We start from the raw sequence: 17,371 nt of genomic DNA, 5'->3' as shown, positions 1-17,371 counted from the left end.
CGTGCCATTCTGCCGACGTACATCGGCGTGCGCCGGTCGGGAACCGGTTAACTATTTATTTCCCTACTATTCCTTGTAACTTTTTATGATGACCACAAAATACTGATATATAGATACTGCCAATGTATAAGAGTGCAGCACTGCTGTAAATATATGAATAATTTAAAGGAGTTGTAAAGGCAAAGGTTTTTTATCTTAATGCATTCTATGAATTTAGGTAAAAAAACCATCTGTGTGTAGCAGTCTCCCCAGCACCCCCTAATTACTTACCTCAGCCCCATCTCTCTCCAGTGATGTCCACGAGTGTCTTAGCCATCAGGGACTTTCCTCCTGATTGGCTGTAACACAGCAGCGGCGCCACTGACTCCCGCGACTGTCAATCAAATCAGTTAGCCATTTAGGGGAGAGACGGGGCAGGGCTCTGTGTCTGAATGGACACATGAAGCTGTGACTCGGCTCAGGTGCCCCCATAGAAAGTTGCTTGCTGTGGAGGCACTCGACAGGAGGGAGGGGTCAGAAGCAGCGAAGAGGGACCCGAGAAGAGGAGGATTCGGGCTGCTCTGTGCAAATCCAAATGCACAGAGCAGGTAAGTATAACATGTTTGTTATTTAAAAAAAAAAAAAAACGAGACTTTACAATCACTTTAACTAAAAATTGTCCAGTATACTGAAAAAACTTACCTACTATGCACTTTACTTAACATACAGTATACTCACACTTGTTATTGAAATATCAAATTATAATACATTTTGTGTAAAAATCACCATTTTTTTTTCTTTAAGTAATATCTCAGTCAATAAACCAGTCCAAATCCAGTGCTCATATAGGAATGACTGTTCCGTGCTATAAATCAAACTGTACCCAAGTGCTTCACCCTTGTGCTCATATATGCACTCACTTGTTTTTGATCCATAAATATTTTATAGGTCAATTATGCGCCTTCTCCTTTAGAGGAAGAACTCTCCTTTTCCTCCAATTCCACTCTCCACCATGTATCACAATTTGGCAACTCTTCTCCTTCAAATGGGTCGTTGCTCCAACCTTCACTTATATTATTCCACCAGACTCAGCTCAAAAGAAACATATAAGGATCATAAAGCTTTCCATATCTTATGATAGCACTATGATCCTTATGTCTTTTATTTGTTACGTGACGGTTGCATTCTGTAAACATGTTTGTACATTTGACTTATAATAAAAGCAAATGCAAAACATAATGGCTTTACATATCCTTAAAAACACAGTAAAAAAATATTTAGGTAGGCAAATTGGTTATAGAGCTATTATTATTACTAAATTAACCAAAGCATGCTGACGCTGCTGAATTTGGTCTATGTTTCAATGACCTCTGGTCACACCAGGGGAAGCATTACTCACATGCAAACTGAAGTGTAGCCTCTCTACTAAGAACTCTGCCCAAGGTGTTTGATGCTATACATTGGTATTGGCCAGAATCCTTCACCTCATTTGGACTGCTGATGATTAAATTTCCATCTATTAGAGTGTAGCGATAATCACTCTCCAAGTCTATTTCTGTTCCATTGCGAAGCCATCTTGAAAAGAAATCAAAAATATGTAAAATGAAAAACAAAGCTTAAGAAGCTTTAAAATGAAATACGCAGCATCTTTATAGAGCTAACAATAGAAAGTATCATGCATCACAGTGAGCACATTCAGAGCAAAACAATATGAATGATAATGGTAGCGATAAGTATAATTAGTTCAGTAGAATTTATTGTTTGTTGGTGTAATTGAAAAGAAAAATATGCTCTACATTTTCTATTGCTTAGGTCAGGGAGATCTGTGTTAGGATCCTAAACATCTTGGTTGCTTATATCTTTCCACAATGCCGATCACACACAGACAACTTTATCACAAAGTTAAAAATAATTGCATTGAGTTGGACAGTTCACCACAGTCGTGACTATCTGCCACCTGTGGTTATGATCAGTTCCAGCATATGCATGGCCAAATAATCCAAACTGCAATTGGAATTGATCAAAATAGCCTATTAGCAGGCATTACATTGGTATCATTTGAGCTTGGCCATAAATGTAATCATCTAGCACTGAACCATGACACAATCAGGTTGATTTACTAAAACTGGAGAATGCAACATCTGGTGCAGCTCTGCATAGAAACCAATCAGTTTCTAGGCTTCTTTGTCAAAGCTTAATTGAACAAGCTGAAGTTAGAAGCTGATTGGCTGCCATTCCACGCTGCACCAGATTTCTCAATCTCCAGTGTTAGTAAATTAACCCCTATGGAAGCTGTTTGTGGCACACTGCTGTGGACACTTCAATTCCATATCATCCTTTTTTCCAAGAGTTTGACCAGCATTGCATTGCCATTTACAAGAGTGTGCTGCCAAAGTGTATTGTTATTACAATCTGGCATGCACTGAAAAAGGATATTTTTCACATGTATTTTAGTTTGATGGAGTCCTTTCTTTTTAATTTCTTTAATTTCTAAGTGCAGTAAGCCATACCAACCAATCATAATCTCTCTTGTACTGTTTTAACTTTAGCAGAGTAAACTCTGATTGGTCCAAATGGCTTACTGCACTTAAGAATAAGTCTATATTTTATAGCTTGAAGGTCTTTCTTCATGTGAGAAGGTCTGTCTTCATGTGGGGTGGTGTTTTGTTTTACCAAATGTGAAATTCAATTGTCCAGTTAGATCAGTGTGTATACTCTGTCACATTACAGTGTGTCAGGCCCAAGACTAGCTTGTTACTAGACACATGTTGAGTGTATGGGCAATGTTGGGTAATAACTAAACACTGGTGGTATCGGTCCAAAAACATAGTTGCCAAGTGTTCCCCATGGTGAAGGACAGTTCCACTATTTTCCATATTGCCCTGCATGCTCTGCAGAATGTCCAGCTAGACAAGGACAGAAGTTACTGTAGCATGAAAAGCACACTGACAGTTTTTTGTAGCTCAATAAAGTGTCCTCTGAATTGTTTCAAAGAGTTGGCAGCTGTGCCCTGATGACTTGTGTTCAGTGTAAGTAAACTTAGCCAATTACTAATTAGTATAAATGATAATTTTTATGACCCAGAATCACTGGTCTCATTTGATGTGTCCTGTGTTTGGTACTTGGTAAGCATTCAAGCATTCAAGCCTTTAGCCATGTACTAAATGCACCAAATTGCACCAAATGTCATGGCACCATGAATGTGGGATTATGTATTTAGAACAATGTGGTTTCACCAACTTTCACACCATTCATCCGATTCTTGGGCAATAGTTACCTGCCTTCACAAACACCATGGTGATTGGGATAGGGTATAAATGTTGAGGGATGTTTCTGACACTCATTAGAACTGAGGAAGCCACTTGGGTGAATGGTTACATGTCTTCAGTATTGCAGCAGAAGTCTAGTACAATAAGACTAACTACTTCTGGCAGCATTAAATGGTCCTGATCATATGGGAAGTGATATATCAATCTCCTTTCAGGCATCTTCTCATCAGCCTGTAAGTGCTGAATACAGTGCCAAGAGGCCATGCTTTGGTACACAGCAGATATACATAAAGCGTTAAACCTGTACTGAGAAAAGCATGTAGGCTGCCATTGATCTTCCCCTTTAAATATCCAAGTTGCCTGGTTGACTCAATTCATCATTCCAGACACCCAAACTTGTTTCAGGTCAATGACACAAAAAGAGGTGAAGCCGCTGGATCAGCAAAGAAGCCAGATGACTAGTACTCTTTAGAAAGATGGGCCAGCAACAGCAGCTTAAAGAAGAAGTATGGGCAAAACTTTTTTGGGCACTACTTCTCTTGTAGATCACAGGAGTGCACTTCGTTCTTCACTCCTGTGACCCATTTTCAGTCATCAACGGGCTAAAGCCTGCTATTGGCTGGGCTTACTCAGCCAGTCCAGGCTCTGGATCAATCCCAACTTTATAGATGGGATCCACCCAGATGCCTGGACTGGCATCTGACTCAACCTCTCACCAAATCGCTGAGAGACTGATCCAGCCCCCCTCCACGGCCCAGTGCTCCAGTGAGTGCTGGAGGTGCAGAGCACATAGCGGGTGACTGACTTTGAACTAAGTAATCAGCAGTCTTTGATCGCTCAGTTCTCAGTTTTAAAAAAGCAGTAAGGGACAGATGCAGCAATCGAGCGATGTTGCATCCACCTAGGTGAATATATGTATATATTTTTATAAAGAACCTCATACTCCTTTTAAGGAGCTCTGTCATTGGGCTTTTGTTTGTTTCAGACAGGTTTTGCAAGTCTTGTGGAGTGCAAAACCCACGCAAAAGAAGGTCAAATGCAAGCCAGAAGAAAGTCAACTGCAGGTCAAATGCACCTGTCATTTAATTCTGAATGATCTCAGAAGCATCTCAATGTGATGTCAAATTGATGCCATTGACAAAAGCCCAAAATCCATCGGCACAGACCCTTATTTTTTCATAGGGGTGGGCTGGACGGACAAACTGCTGAAACTAGAGATGCACACACCAAGCTTGCCTGCCCCTCCTACACTTTTCTATCGTCAAACAGAAATGTGTGTGGTAGGACCGAGCAACTAGACATGTGCAATTCATTTTGTTACAAATTCATTTTCAGACGAAATTCAACACAATCGTTCATTCGGAAGCATCCGAATGAACGAAAGACTGCTTTGGCGAATGCATACGAAAACAAATTGTCAGAAAGAACGAAAATCCAGAAGAAGGAAAACCCGAAAGAATGACAATCTGCAAATACAAAAATCCGAAAGAATGAAAAACAATTCAACCTACGAGTTTAACAAATTGATTACATTCAGATAATTTCGTTTTTCGTATTTTCTATTATAATTAAATTATTATAGTTTTTATTATTATCTATTATTATAAATGATTGAATTATAGGTAAAATAGCTGAAGTAAGTAATTCTTCTATTCAGGTCTCTGCGCCATAGCAGCTAATTTGGGATAGATTAGATTTTAATTTTTATTGGAATTTTCTTTTAAATTTGGCTAAAGTAACTGTTTGTGAAAGTAACGAATACGAATGCATCCGAAGTTACGAATTATTCGAAGTAACGAATGCTGCATCTAAACGAATGGAATGGAACGGAACAAATACGAATACATCCGAAGTTACAAATTATCTAAAGTAACGAATGCCGCATCTAAATGAATATGAATGCATCCAAAGTTACGAATGATCTGAAGTAACGTATGGCGATCATAACGAATAATCCGATAAATGAAACAAAAACAAATTAAACAAAAACAAAACCAAACAATTTTTTTAGTACTGCACATGTCTACTAGTAACAAGTTAGAAGTGTAGGAGCTTTGCCTTTCAGAATGGATCAGCAATCGGCTATGAAGGCTTGGTAGACTTCAGAAGGTATGTGCACCTATAGATGCCTACATACCATACCTGGAGCAGTTAACCCTCTTCTTCTCAATGACAGAGTCTCTTTAAAAGGAATGCACAGTTATGGGGACTGCTGCATGGCTTATAGTGAACATTACAAGCAGGTCTTTTATTTTAAGTTATTACAAAGCTGTTGGAGATGAGATGATCATGGATAACTAATGGTAAATGCAAGGCTTATCTGCAATGGAACATTTATAGTCAGCGTATGTACCTATAACTCGGGCCAGGAAATCCTCTCGCCTCACAATTAAGTGCCACTTTCTTCTCTCCAGAATCCATGGGGAATATTACATTCTCTGGCTCTTGGGCAAACACTGGTCCATAATCCACACTCTCTGAAAAAATGAAAATCTACCCGTTAAAAACACAAACACTACTTGGTACTTGCACTGAAACATTGATCAGGGTAGATACAAATGAAGCCACACTGATTAAACATGACAGAGAAAACAAACTTTAAAGTTTAGTACAAATTATAGCTTTGATCACAGTCATTATTTATTTTTTACAAAAAAATTCACAAAATGCTTTAGATCTTATGTTTATCCTTAGCTGTCTTTGATGTTCATGAGGTTTAGATTATTATAGTGAGTCTTGAAATGAAGCATGCAGCTAGAACAGTCATGAAATACATTATATTTTTTTTTTAAACAACTCTTCCAGTTTATATAACATTCTCAGGTATACGAATGTTGCCCTGCTGATGCACACATTAGTTGGTTTACAGATAATGAAAGCAGAACTCAAGCCAAAAACCTAAAGCACAGTAGCAAATCCAGTACAGTGTATTAAAGCAGAACTGTAAGCTAAAACTGTTTTCTCAAAGTATGGTCTTTAAACTGGAAAAAGAGGCTTCAGGTGGCCGGTCATCAGAACTAAAAAGCAGCAAAGGAGGAAGATAGCGGGATCCTGTACTAAGAAGAAAATTTTAATCATTTTTTTCCAGCCCAGATCTAGGCTTTAAATAATGTATTGTAGTTCTAAAATGAATTTTTGTTGTGGTTATTTTTGATGCAAGGGAGCTTACTAGAGTCTTCTATTTAACATTTTGGGGTTTGGTGGGCGGGTGGGGGGTTGTTTGCTCGTACATGTACTTTATAATATCCTCTGCTATATTCTGCTATATATGCATTTTCTTGTTGTCTCTTACATGAATGTTCTTTGTTTTTTTTATTAGTATTCTCCATATATGTACACTTCCTGAGGAAGCCTTGATGGTGAAACATGTTGAAGATTATATGTAGAGGATATTTTCAACACCAACAAAGCATATTTCTGATTTATTGTTCATGTACTGTACATTTTTATATATATTTTAAATATTACTATAATAAAATGTATTTTTAACTTCTAATTTTGTTATTGGTACATTTGCTGCACCTTTAAAAATCCCATTCCTGCAATCGTTATTTTGTTCTTTATGCATCTTAAGGGATGTGGTGCAACTTTTTCACTATCCCCTACCCACGTATAATAACATTTTATTTAATATTACTGATTTTATTTTCCTGTTCCTCTTTCTTGTAAAATACGGGAACATTTAGCACAAATGAATGGTACACGTGTCTAATTTGTTCGTTGTTGATGTGCATGCTTGAAAGGAAGCTTAGTTCAAATTATACTAGGTATAAAATTAAATATAGAAGAGAGATGATATCACACATAACTTCCTGCTTCAGGGGTCAGTGATGGACAAATGTTCAAAATTTTAAATTTGCTTAGACAGTTTGGACCTGGAATTAACACCTAGCTGCTAACGGATCTCTGACAAGGTCTTCTGGCTGTATGCAAACCTAGACAACTGTCACTTCACTGGGGGAAAGCCATTGGGTCCTTTTAACACTTTACAGCTACTGGGCTCTGAACTATCTACAATCATTTGCCATTTTCCAGAGATGAGAAGGAATATATTTTCTATGATAAGTCCCAAAATATTACTCATATATATGAACCTGGCTCACAGCAGTCTTGAGGTGTTTCAAACTGCTGTATTTGGGATAATGTACTCATGTAAGAAATCCTAACAATTCTGATCCAGCCACTAGAACTGGCTGGTCCTGGCCATTTCGAGAGGCAAGAATCGTCCTCGCACCAGGCTAAGCAACACCTCCAAAGGTGATTGTCCAAGGGTTAGAGCTTGTTTCACATCTATACCTCTATAAATAGCCAGCTTGAAAAATTAACATAACAATTTGTCTAGCACTGTATATAAAATCTTCTCGGTGGATTTCCCACCAATAGAATAATATGTACTGCCAAAATGGTGAAGTTTGATTTTGTTTTTCTACTTTTCTGTTTTCATAGCAAATAACTACATTTCTGTAAGGCCTTTTTTTTTGCGATTTTTACCTTTGAACATATTTCTCTACACTGCCTTCTTAGAAGTATTAAAGTGGTTGTAAACAATTTATATTGAGAAACAAATGAGACATTCCTGGTGCGATCCAAAACAAGCAACACAAAATAATCAATAAAAGTTATATTTATTACAAACTATAATTTCCGCCAGCATAGTTACATCATTCAAAATGGAATGACCCATAGCATATAGTAGAAACCTCTGATGACTTGTCCTATCATATTCTCAGTTTTATATATTGTACAGAGATCCTTCTTAATTCAACTTTTTGATATAAACTTGATTTGGTCCATAATCTAGTTTTTACTGTACATACAATTTGACAAACTGAGAATCTGGAAGGACAGGTCATCAGAAGCTTCTACTCAGAGGCGCAACTAGAACGTTCAGGGCCTCGGTGCAAGAAACCATGAAGGCCCCACCGCCCCCCCCCCCTTCTATACAAACCCCCGGATGTCTATTCCTGGGAGGGTGTCCATGGACATCATTCCATAAACCTGCCTCCCGTGTACCCCCTGGGGCGCACATCCAGCACAGTCTGTGACTGCTGTGTCCTTCACAGATCACAATAAAGGGCCAATCACAGCGGCCATTTACTATGTGATCAGTTGATCACATGTAAACAGACTTGCCGGTTATCGGCAGTCCTTTCCTCCCACACTGTGTCTGTGTGAGAAAAGGAGATAAGTTAACAGGCAAGACTGTCAGTACATTCTTTACATTGATCATCAGGGCACTGATCATCAGTGCCCTGATGATCAATGCAGCCCTATCAGTGCAGCCTATCAGTGCCACCTATCAGTGCTCATCAATGCCGCCTATCAGTGTAGCCTATCAGTGCCGCCTATCAGTGCTCATCAATACCGCCTATCAGTGCCCATCAGTGCAGCCTATCAGTGCCCATCAATGCTGCCTATCAGTGCCACCTATGACTGCCACCTATCAGTGTTCATCAATGCTGCCTATCAGTTACACCTATCATTGCTGTCTATCAGTGTCACCTATCAGTGTTCATCAATGCTTCCTATAGCTGCCCATAAGTGCCACTCATCAGTGGCTCCTCAGCAGCACTCTAAAGCTGAGAGTATCTCTCTCATACAGCCCAAAGCCTGCACTGACAGTCCCCCCTCCCTCCTCCCTCACATAGATGGATGGGAGAGGAGAGAGACCATCTGCTCCTTCTCCTCCCGCCCCTCTGCTTCTGGGTGTGGACCGCTTAGCTTCACACTTTCCACAGTGCACACAGGAGGAGAGGGGCGGGAGGAGAATGAGCAAATCAGTTCTCTCTTCTCCCATCCGTGTGAGAGAGGAGGGGGGGGAACTGTCAGTGCAGGCTCTGGGCTGTATGAAAGAGACGCTCTCAGCTTAGAGCCCTGCGGCCAGCAACACCACTGGGGCCCCCCGACAGTGGCAGAACACCAGGACCCAGTTACAAGTGTGACCTTTGCGACCCTGGTAGTTCCATCACTGCTTCTACTACATGCCACGTGTCATTCCTTTTTGAATGATGTAACTATGTCATTGTACAGTCTTTTATCATGAAATTTGAAACTGTGCAGTAGGAGTGGAAAGATCATTTTGATTAAACTGCCCAGGAAAGTTCTTCCTTTTGGCACTGAGGGAGTTATGCCCCTTACACACGAGCGGAATGTCCCACAGAAAAAATCAGACGGGAGCTTTTCATCGTATATTCCGATTGTGTCTATGCCTCATCTGACTTTTTACATCGAAAATTCTGATGGACCTAGAAAGAGAACATGTTCTAAATATTTCTGATGGAACCAATTCCTATCGGGAAAACCGCTCATCTGTATGCTGTTCCGACGCACCAAAAACGACGCATGCTCTGAAGCAAGTACCAGACGGAAGCTATTGGCTACTGGCTATTGAACTTCCTTTTTCTAGTCCCGTTGTACATGTTGTACGTCACCGCATTCTTGACGGTCGGACTTTGGTGTAATCATGTGTATGCAAGACGTCAGAACTCCATCGGAAAAACCTTCAGAGTTTATTCCGACGGGAAAACCGGTCGTGTGTACAGGGCATTACAGAAAAAGCAGCTCTGTATAGATATTTGTCTGCCAGTGGTAGACTAGACCATACCAGTGGAGTTCCGAGCCTGGAATGAGAGTGAGGACAATCAGGTGCTAGCGTAGCACCGTCCACATCACAGCACCTGCACCACTGCAACAGTGGCCATAGAGTGTCCACCCACCCTTTGCTTTGCACCACTAATCATTGGAGGCTTTCAGGGAGAGACTGATTGGGCTCCCCTTCTGCAGCGAGAGGTCACTGCATCATCCCGGGGAGTAATGAGAGGGCTATTCGACCATTTTTGATACTGCTAGCAGGGACTGAGCTGGACACAAGTATACCCAATCTATACCACACCCATACTGCACTATATACTGCACTTATTCCAAAACTAGGCTGCACCTATACCAACTCTATACTGCATTATACCAAACCTTAACTGCATTTGAACCACATCTACCTTGCACCTGTGTCGATACTATACCATGCCTATATTGTACCTATACTGCATACAGGTTAACTGGGACTATCGTTAGGTGCATAGACACTTTTAAAAGGCCCCATCAATACCTGGTAGAAGAACATCTCAATGGACTGCCCCTCCTGTAATAATTATTTCATCCCCAAGCCCCCATTTGTTCTCCTGGCCCTTCCACTAACATCCTCCTTTAGTTTTGGGCAGTGTATACCCAGTCGGTCTAGGACTAGCATTGTCACCATAAATGAGCTCTGGCAGTATAGTACCAGCACTCAGTAGATTAAAACTTACTACTGCTCACTGCTGCTGCCAGGAACATGCTGGCCATAGCACAGCAGATGTGCAAAGGCAGAGGCAATCGTGCATGCATTAGCACAATTCCACAAGTACCCTTTCTAACAGGCATTTCCGCGCGATCGTGCAAACGCCTATGAGCATGCGCGAACATGCGTGCCCATTAGCACTGGTGCCAAAATGACATATATAAAGATGGCAGATGCACTAGGGCCTTGCTGTCTGATTTGCAGCTTTCCCCTGTATTCTGTTCCTGTGCCAGTCCTTTATCTGATTTTGACCCGGCTTCCTGACTATCCTGATACCCTCCTATCCTGACCCCGGCTTGCCTTGACCTTGATTTACCTGCATCTGCTTGATTCTTTGTTGTCAAACCTCTGCCTGAACTTGACCATTCTTTGCTTGATGTCTCTGATATATCTGTCTGATCCTCCGTGCATACCCTGGCTTGTCTGACTCTGCACCAGTCTCCTCAGCTTCCTTCGGCTGCTACATACCTGCATCCGCAGTACACCGGCACCTGAAATGTACCTGCATCCACAGCATCCCTTCATCCACAACCTGCCTGAATCCGCCTCAACCAGCAGCTTCTACTACTGCTGCCATCTGCTTCTCCTTCTTTCCTGCTAAACAGAGAACATCGCAGGCACTCCTACCTAACCGTGCTGTCGTGGCTGCTGCTGCAACCTCAGTGGTCCTTGAACCGGGGCTGTACGAGAGGCCTTCCTCTGCTTGTCAGGCTCTACCCGAAGGTACGTGACAGCTGCACTTGAAGTGGCCCTGCTACTGATCTGGACACCAAATGTTATCTTATGCCTAGTCCTTACCGTTAATCACTTTGCAATCACTATGCTAAATTGTGTTACTACCATTGTTATTCCATGTTATTCTTGCCTAGTAACCAACCATATTGGTCACAATATATTAGGTTTGCCTTTATTATCTGGTTTGGTGCCTGTTTTCTTTGATATAGCACTAGTATTGGGTGCTAAGTATTACTTTATTAATTTCCAGTGATATTGTGTGTTTGTACATTTCAACCTGGTGTGTCCAAGGAGCTGATATTCTTGAACAGGTCGAGACAAAGGACAGAGGACCCATCCTATCCAGCGGTTTCTACGGGGGTAGCGCTACACTAGCAATAATAAAAAAAAAAACAGTTTTGTGTTTAAATAGACTTAAAAAAACAATCCAACCACACACCTTCCACTCCTGATTGCTCAGCAATGGAGATCACAAATTGAAAAAGTAGAAACAAATTGTGCAGTGTCTTACTCTGTCTTACAATTCTGTGATCTTACTTTTCATGTGACAGATTCACTTTGAATATAGATCGTATATCCATTAAGTCCCATTGGCTACATCTCACATATAAACACAGTTATTTTGAATCACACTGCATCTTTTCTATAATTATGGCGACTTGTAAGAGGACGTAAAAGTGTAGCAATATAATATGCAATGCACCAGCCCTGTCACCTAAAGATTAAAAAGAGATTTCTTGCCATGTGACAGACTGGCTATGTTCTGAAATAGATATTTATTGCTGTTTACAACATGGAATTTCAAAGCACTTAAAGGCTCTTTGAAGCAACAAGCGCTATGGTTTCCATTACTTTTCTGAAAGCTACAAGGCCACTTCGCTGTGAAGACAAATAAAGGATACAATGGGGCTCGGTGTGAAAAATATCAGGCTACCAATACTCTAATATTACCTATTAGCACTTCCATGAATAGACCATTTAGGAAAACATAGGTCTTTTTAAGCATCAGTCCACCCAAAAAATGACATTTCAGTTTTGAGTTGATACTGAAGAGTTAAACCTCTTATCTTCTTCCTTTTCCATATGCCTTGGGATATCTTCTATTGATATTTGTTTGTGCTGTGGCAAATACATGGGAGTCCTACTCACCCTCTAGGAGGTTTACTTTTTATTATATAGTATGCAAAAGGTGGAGATGTGTCCCCACCAAGGTGGGAAAGAAATGCCACAACCTTTAAGGTGGGTGGTAAAAAGCAATTATGGCAGAGAAATCCTATTGCTGGAGTCCCAAAATGATGGGTAGTCAGTGGAGATGTCAAAATGTTGTGCCTTAAGGGTCCATTCACATCAGATAAAACAAAGTGTAACCCGCTGCTCACAGGTGGGTCAGCAACCTGCTCAATCTTCGAAAGGGGTGCACACCCTGTCACTGCCACAGGAGTCAGATGAATAGGAAATGAAGATGGCACTCCCACTCAGGATAAAAAGTTTTTTATTTAGACATCCATAAAAGCAAAACAGCAATAAGCCACAAGCAGCTACAAAGCAGGGGAGGAAAAAGGGTTAATGCGTTTCACACGTTTAACATGCTTTTTCAAAACCACCAAGCACTTTAAACATGTGAAATGCGTACCCATTTCCTCCCCTGCTTTGAAGTTGTTTGTGGCTTATTGCTGTTTTGCTTTTATGGATGTGTAAATAAAAAAACTTTTTATCCTGATTGGGAGTGCGGCCATCCAATTTTCCTATTCATCATTCACATCAGATCTGGGATGTGTTGATCAACGCATGCCAGTGCACATACATTGTTAAAGCAATATATTTTAATTGGAGCACTTCTCACCAGTGAGTTGAACAAGCCCTACTTGTTTTCAGCGCAAAGTATGTAAATCCATGTAAATGCACCACAACATGCATAAAAGCATTAAAAAGAATAGTGCGCTAATTCCACTTGTGCATAAATAAAGATAGTACTGTAACAATAAACTGCCACTACCAATATCATACAAAATATAAATAATAAAATGCCATAAAAAAATGAGAAAAACATATATATATATATATATATATATATATATATATATATATATATATATATATATATATTACACAATAGTGATATGTGATGAATATTTCAGATATAATTGTCCAACATAAAAATAATGAGTTTAAGATCCTCCTTTAGACTTTGTGCTTCAAAATGTGCCTCCTTGTGACAGAATTCAGAGAAATAACACCACCACCTCCACCGCCAGGTGAGTTGTCCACTCACCTTAGGAAGCGCCCCCTCAGGGTCTGATCACGCCTTTTGGTTAATGTGTCTTTGATATTCCTGAAGGGAAAACACCACTGTGTCTTGGTCTCTTTAAGTCTCCTCAAGTGCACTGGAAAGACTGCTTCTCTGGAGTGGCTCAGAGCATAAAGAAAGCTTTCATCACGCAAAATTGTTTGAATAAAATTTTATTTCACCTAAAAATTGCCCACTCACATAGCTATCATCTTGTGTACAGCCAAATATCATAATATACTGGGAGGCTCTCCTCCTCACTGTTTCTAACTGGTTCCTGTGACACTGAAAGTGACGTCACAACTCCTCCCAATGCATTGCGTCACTGATCACGTAACTTCTTCAAGGGAAATGGAGCCTAGAGACGAGCACCAAGATATAAGAAACAGAGTCTGTTTACAAATTGCCATGATGACGGGTGAATCATCAAGTCATTCTGCCTTCATATGCATACATCAATTAACGTTAAAAGACAAGAACTTCATAGCGTAATTCCTCATTATGATCTACTAATCTAATACAAAGTACATACATGAAATATATAACCTATATTTTAAAACTCATCAGGGTCTCAAATAAAGCTTATTAATCTATCTACCATGTGTACTAATAGTGACCCCTATCGGTAGTATGAAAAAAGAGTCCTGCACCAGCAGCAGGTGTTAGTGCTCACACCCACCTTCAGCCCAAATGCTGTCTAGGTATGGTTAAACAAAGCTCCAAAACGTTGCTTCTCAACTCCTTCTACCATACATTTATATTGGTGTTACATTGCACTCACTAGCCAATAGAAATGCATGTGAGGTGGAAGTGGAGAACATTTAGGTACTGAAAGCTGTTGCAGGAGCGGTCTTGTACTTTATACATGCCCGCAACTTTTTTTCTTTTGTGGAAGTGACAGAGTCATTTTAACTTGCACTAAACACAAGCCCGACTACAACCAAACTAGGGAATGACCAGCTGATATATACCTATGCCGATCTTCCTCCAGAGGTTGCTAGGGTAGTTGTGGCTGGTTGACCTTCCATTCAGTGATGCCTGCATTCAGGGCCAATGCCACGTGGCAGAGCAAGCATGATCTTTTTAGTTGTCTGTAAAGGTGGCATTCTGACCACTACTGTAAGGGGGGCAGTCTTTCCACTAGTCTGTAATATAAGGGGCAATTTTCTCACTGACCCCCCCCAATGACTTGGTTTTAGCAGGGATTTTCCAAGACCTAAACATTATTTCAAGTGTTCCTCTGGGATAAATGGGTTGAGAAAACTTGGACTAAAGCAATATTTTAAAAAGATCGAGAAGTGAATAACACAATAATCCTTATTAGATCCAGGGAGTGGTCACCACAATGGAACCACTATTGATAGGGGGTTTACGACATTACCTACAATCATTAATTATGCCACATTCCACATTTAGGCCACACTTAAAAACATCAACACCTCAACACATTGCAATATCTTGTTACACATGCTACAGGTAAATTTATTTTGAACTCCAGTTTTGCTTTAAAAAAAGGTTTTTATGGTATCCAACTACAATGCCGAACAATACAGAGTAGTGATATCACCAATAACCTTATATACCTAATTTCCATTAGCTGGCCAGAGCAAAAAACAGATCTATACATTTAAAACACAATCAGTAGTATATACATTGTATACAACAGAACAGGCAATCAAACCATAAGGGTAAAGAGTTGAAAAATACCACTGCCCACCTAAGTGGGCACAAATCCAGCTGCGTGGGAGGACCCACAATTTTTAAATATATCTAAGCAAAATGAAGAACCATCTACATTAAACACAAGAGAGTGAGTAAAGAGATAATATACAAATACAAGATAGAAAGAGAAACAGAAAGAAAAGAAGAAAAAAAGGCATGGGGGGGGGGGGGGGGGGCAAAGTGGAGGGATAGGGAAAAATCACCTACAGAGGGACACACAAGTGCAATGCTCCCAGCGGAGGTTACGGACCCTCCACAACGCTTCCAGTGTAGCTATCAACATCAAGGTAAGTGTAATAGTCTTAAGCATAAGGAAAAGTGGTCCTGTAAACCAATTCTTCTGCTGTTCCTCTTTTCGCTTCAAGGTTGCAGTGAGTTCCTCCATCAGTTGAATTTCATTAATTCAACCCGGTGACACACTGAAGGAGGTTCAGTACACTTCCACTTTTGAGCTACACCCTAGCCACGTTAATCAATATGGACTAGGAGTGACTTCTTATAGCAAAGTTTAGACATCAGGGTCAGATGCAGTAAGAAGGCCTCAGGGTGACCTTCAAGCTGAAAACTTGTAAGCTCAAATACCACCTTCTAAGCCTTCTCCAAAAAGGGTTGTACCAATGGGAATTGCCAGAAAACGTGATACCGCCAACATATTGGGCATACAGTTGGAAAGATTTTATTAATTGAACCCATTTTAACAGATGGCTTTGTCAACCTTCCTCTCCCGAATAAAGCAGCTAGAAGATACAGACAAAAAGAATGACTGACTGAACACAAAAAAAGAGAGAAAAAAAAACAGTGTTCTAATGGCCTTTCTAATTGCTTGGTTTTCTACAAGAGCTTTTCTTTAACTGCTTGAACTGCCAAGAAAGCACCTCAAAAGGTACAGTACATGGCTAATGATGATAAATAACTGTGCAGTACGCAACATAGATGTGTAAGTTTAAACTTGTTGTGATAACATTGTTTCATGGCTGCCAGCAATTACACAACTATCCATATTCATTCTACATTCACTTTTCTTGTACTTAAGGTGCTGACTCTTCAAGGTCTTTCAATTAACCTACATTACTGCAAAATGAGCCAGTCTAATCCCTAATCAGTTTTGAGAACTCTGGAACAGAGCTCACAGTGTGTGGACAACTGTTTTAAAAGTAGTTCAGTCATTTTAATTTGGTTAGACTTTTGTGTATCCAATTACTATTTTGAATTTCTAACCGCACCAGAGAGTGCTGTGATGGAAGGGAAGACTGTGCTTTATCTCCCCTCTGGAACAGCCTGCCAGATGAGGAAAGAACATGGAAACCATTGCTGTAAACCATGGGATATTAACTGCAGATCTCAGATCAGTAAAAGTGTCTATGGTCTTGAGATGATTGTTTCTCAATCCTGGTAATTACGGTAGAATTGGGAATCGCATTTATGTCTGTCGGCATTCTGTGAGCTTTTCAGGCACCCCCTGGTGAACTGGGGGGGAAGATTTAATTGGCCGGTTTGGATTTTCTTTATTCTCAATGAGATACGACAGCTCTTGACAGCTAAATTTGTTTAAATGAAATAAGATTGGCGAGGATATCACAGTTTCTGCCTCACATCTGAAAATGAATTGATCTCACCAGAAAAACCTTACTAACTTTTAAAACTTAAACTAACCTCCCCCCCAAACCAAACCCTTAGAATCAATCCATGTAAACATTAATATTTGTGTTATAGTTAGAACCTGGGGGTCTCAGTCAGCCTCAAGCTTCTTGTTTTGGATTCTCCAAAAGCAACATCTTCCTCCAATTCCTGACTATGTTATTTAGGTCTTCTTATTATTTGGGTCTTACCTCCCATCTTTTAGTATTTCTGCGCTTCCTATTGCATCCATAAGCTAAAATAAACGAAATATCTAAAAAGCACAGTAGGAACCAATTAAATTGACCCAGCAGATGTTTAGACGTGGGAAATTAAGCACAGATCTTACCAATAAAATCACCCAGATATATAGCTATGGCTGTATTGGGCTGATTCGTTAAACTCCTAACCTCTAACTCTAAGCCA

At 40.2% G+C, this 17,371-nt stretch overlaps 1 protein-coding gene across 3 annotated transcripts in view; it reads right to left on the bottom strand.

The window, feature by feature from the left end:
- The window catches only part of CNTN5 (contactin 5), a 2,213,095-nt gene that overhangs the window by 724,564 nt on the left and 1,471,160 nt on the right, over positions 1 to 17,371 (bottom strand). For 2 of the 3 annotated variants that reach the window (XM_073613049.1, XM_073613050.1), the window contains 2 exons: positions 5,602 to 5,725; positions 1,379 to 1,554 (listed from right to left, as the gene is read on the bottom strand). The exons of the other annotated variant lie outside the window; for it this stretch is intronic. In XM_073613049.1, the coding sequence (XP_073469150.1) occupies positions 1,379 to 1,554; positions 5,602 to 5,725 (300 nt within the window). The remainder of the gene's footprint in view (positions 1 to 1,378; positions 1,555 to 5,601; positions 5,726 to 17,371) is intronic. 3 annotated transcript variants of the gene reach the window in all.

Source organism: Aquarana catesbeiana, linkage group LG02, assembly GCF_042186555.1.
Source record: "Aquarana catesbeiana isolate 2022-GZ linkage group LG02, ASM4218655v1, whole genome shotgun sequence".
NCBI lineage: Eukaryota > Metazoa > Chordata > Amphibia > Anura > Ranidae > Aquarana > Aquarana catesbeiana.
Note: the sequence above shows the minus strand (reverse complement) of the source record. Positions and strands in the feature narration are given on the sequence as shown.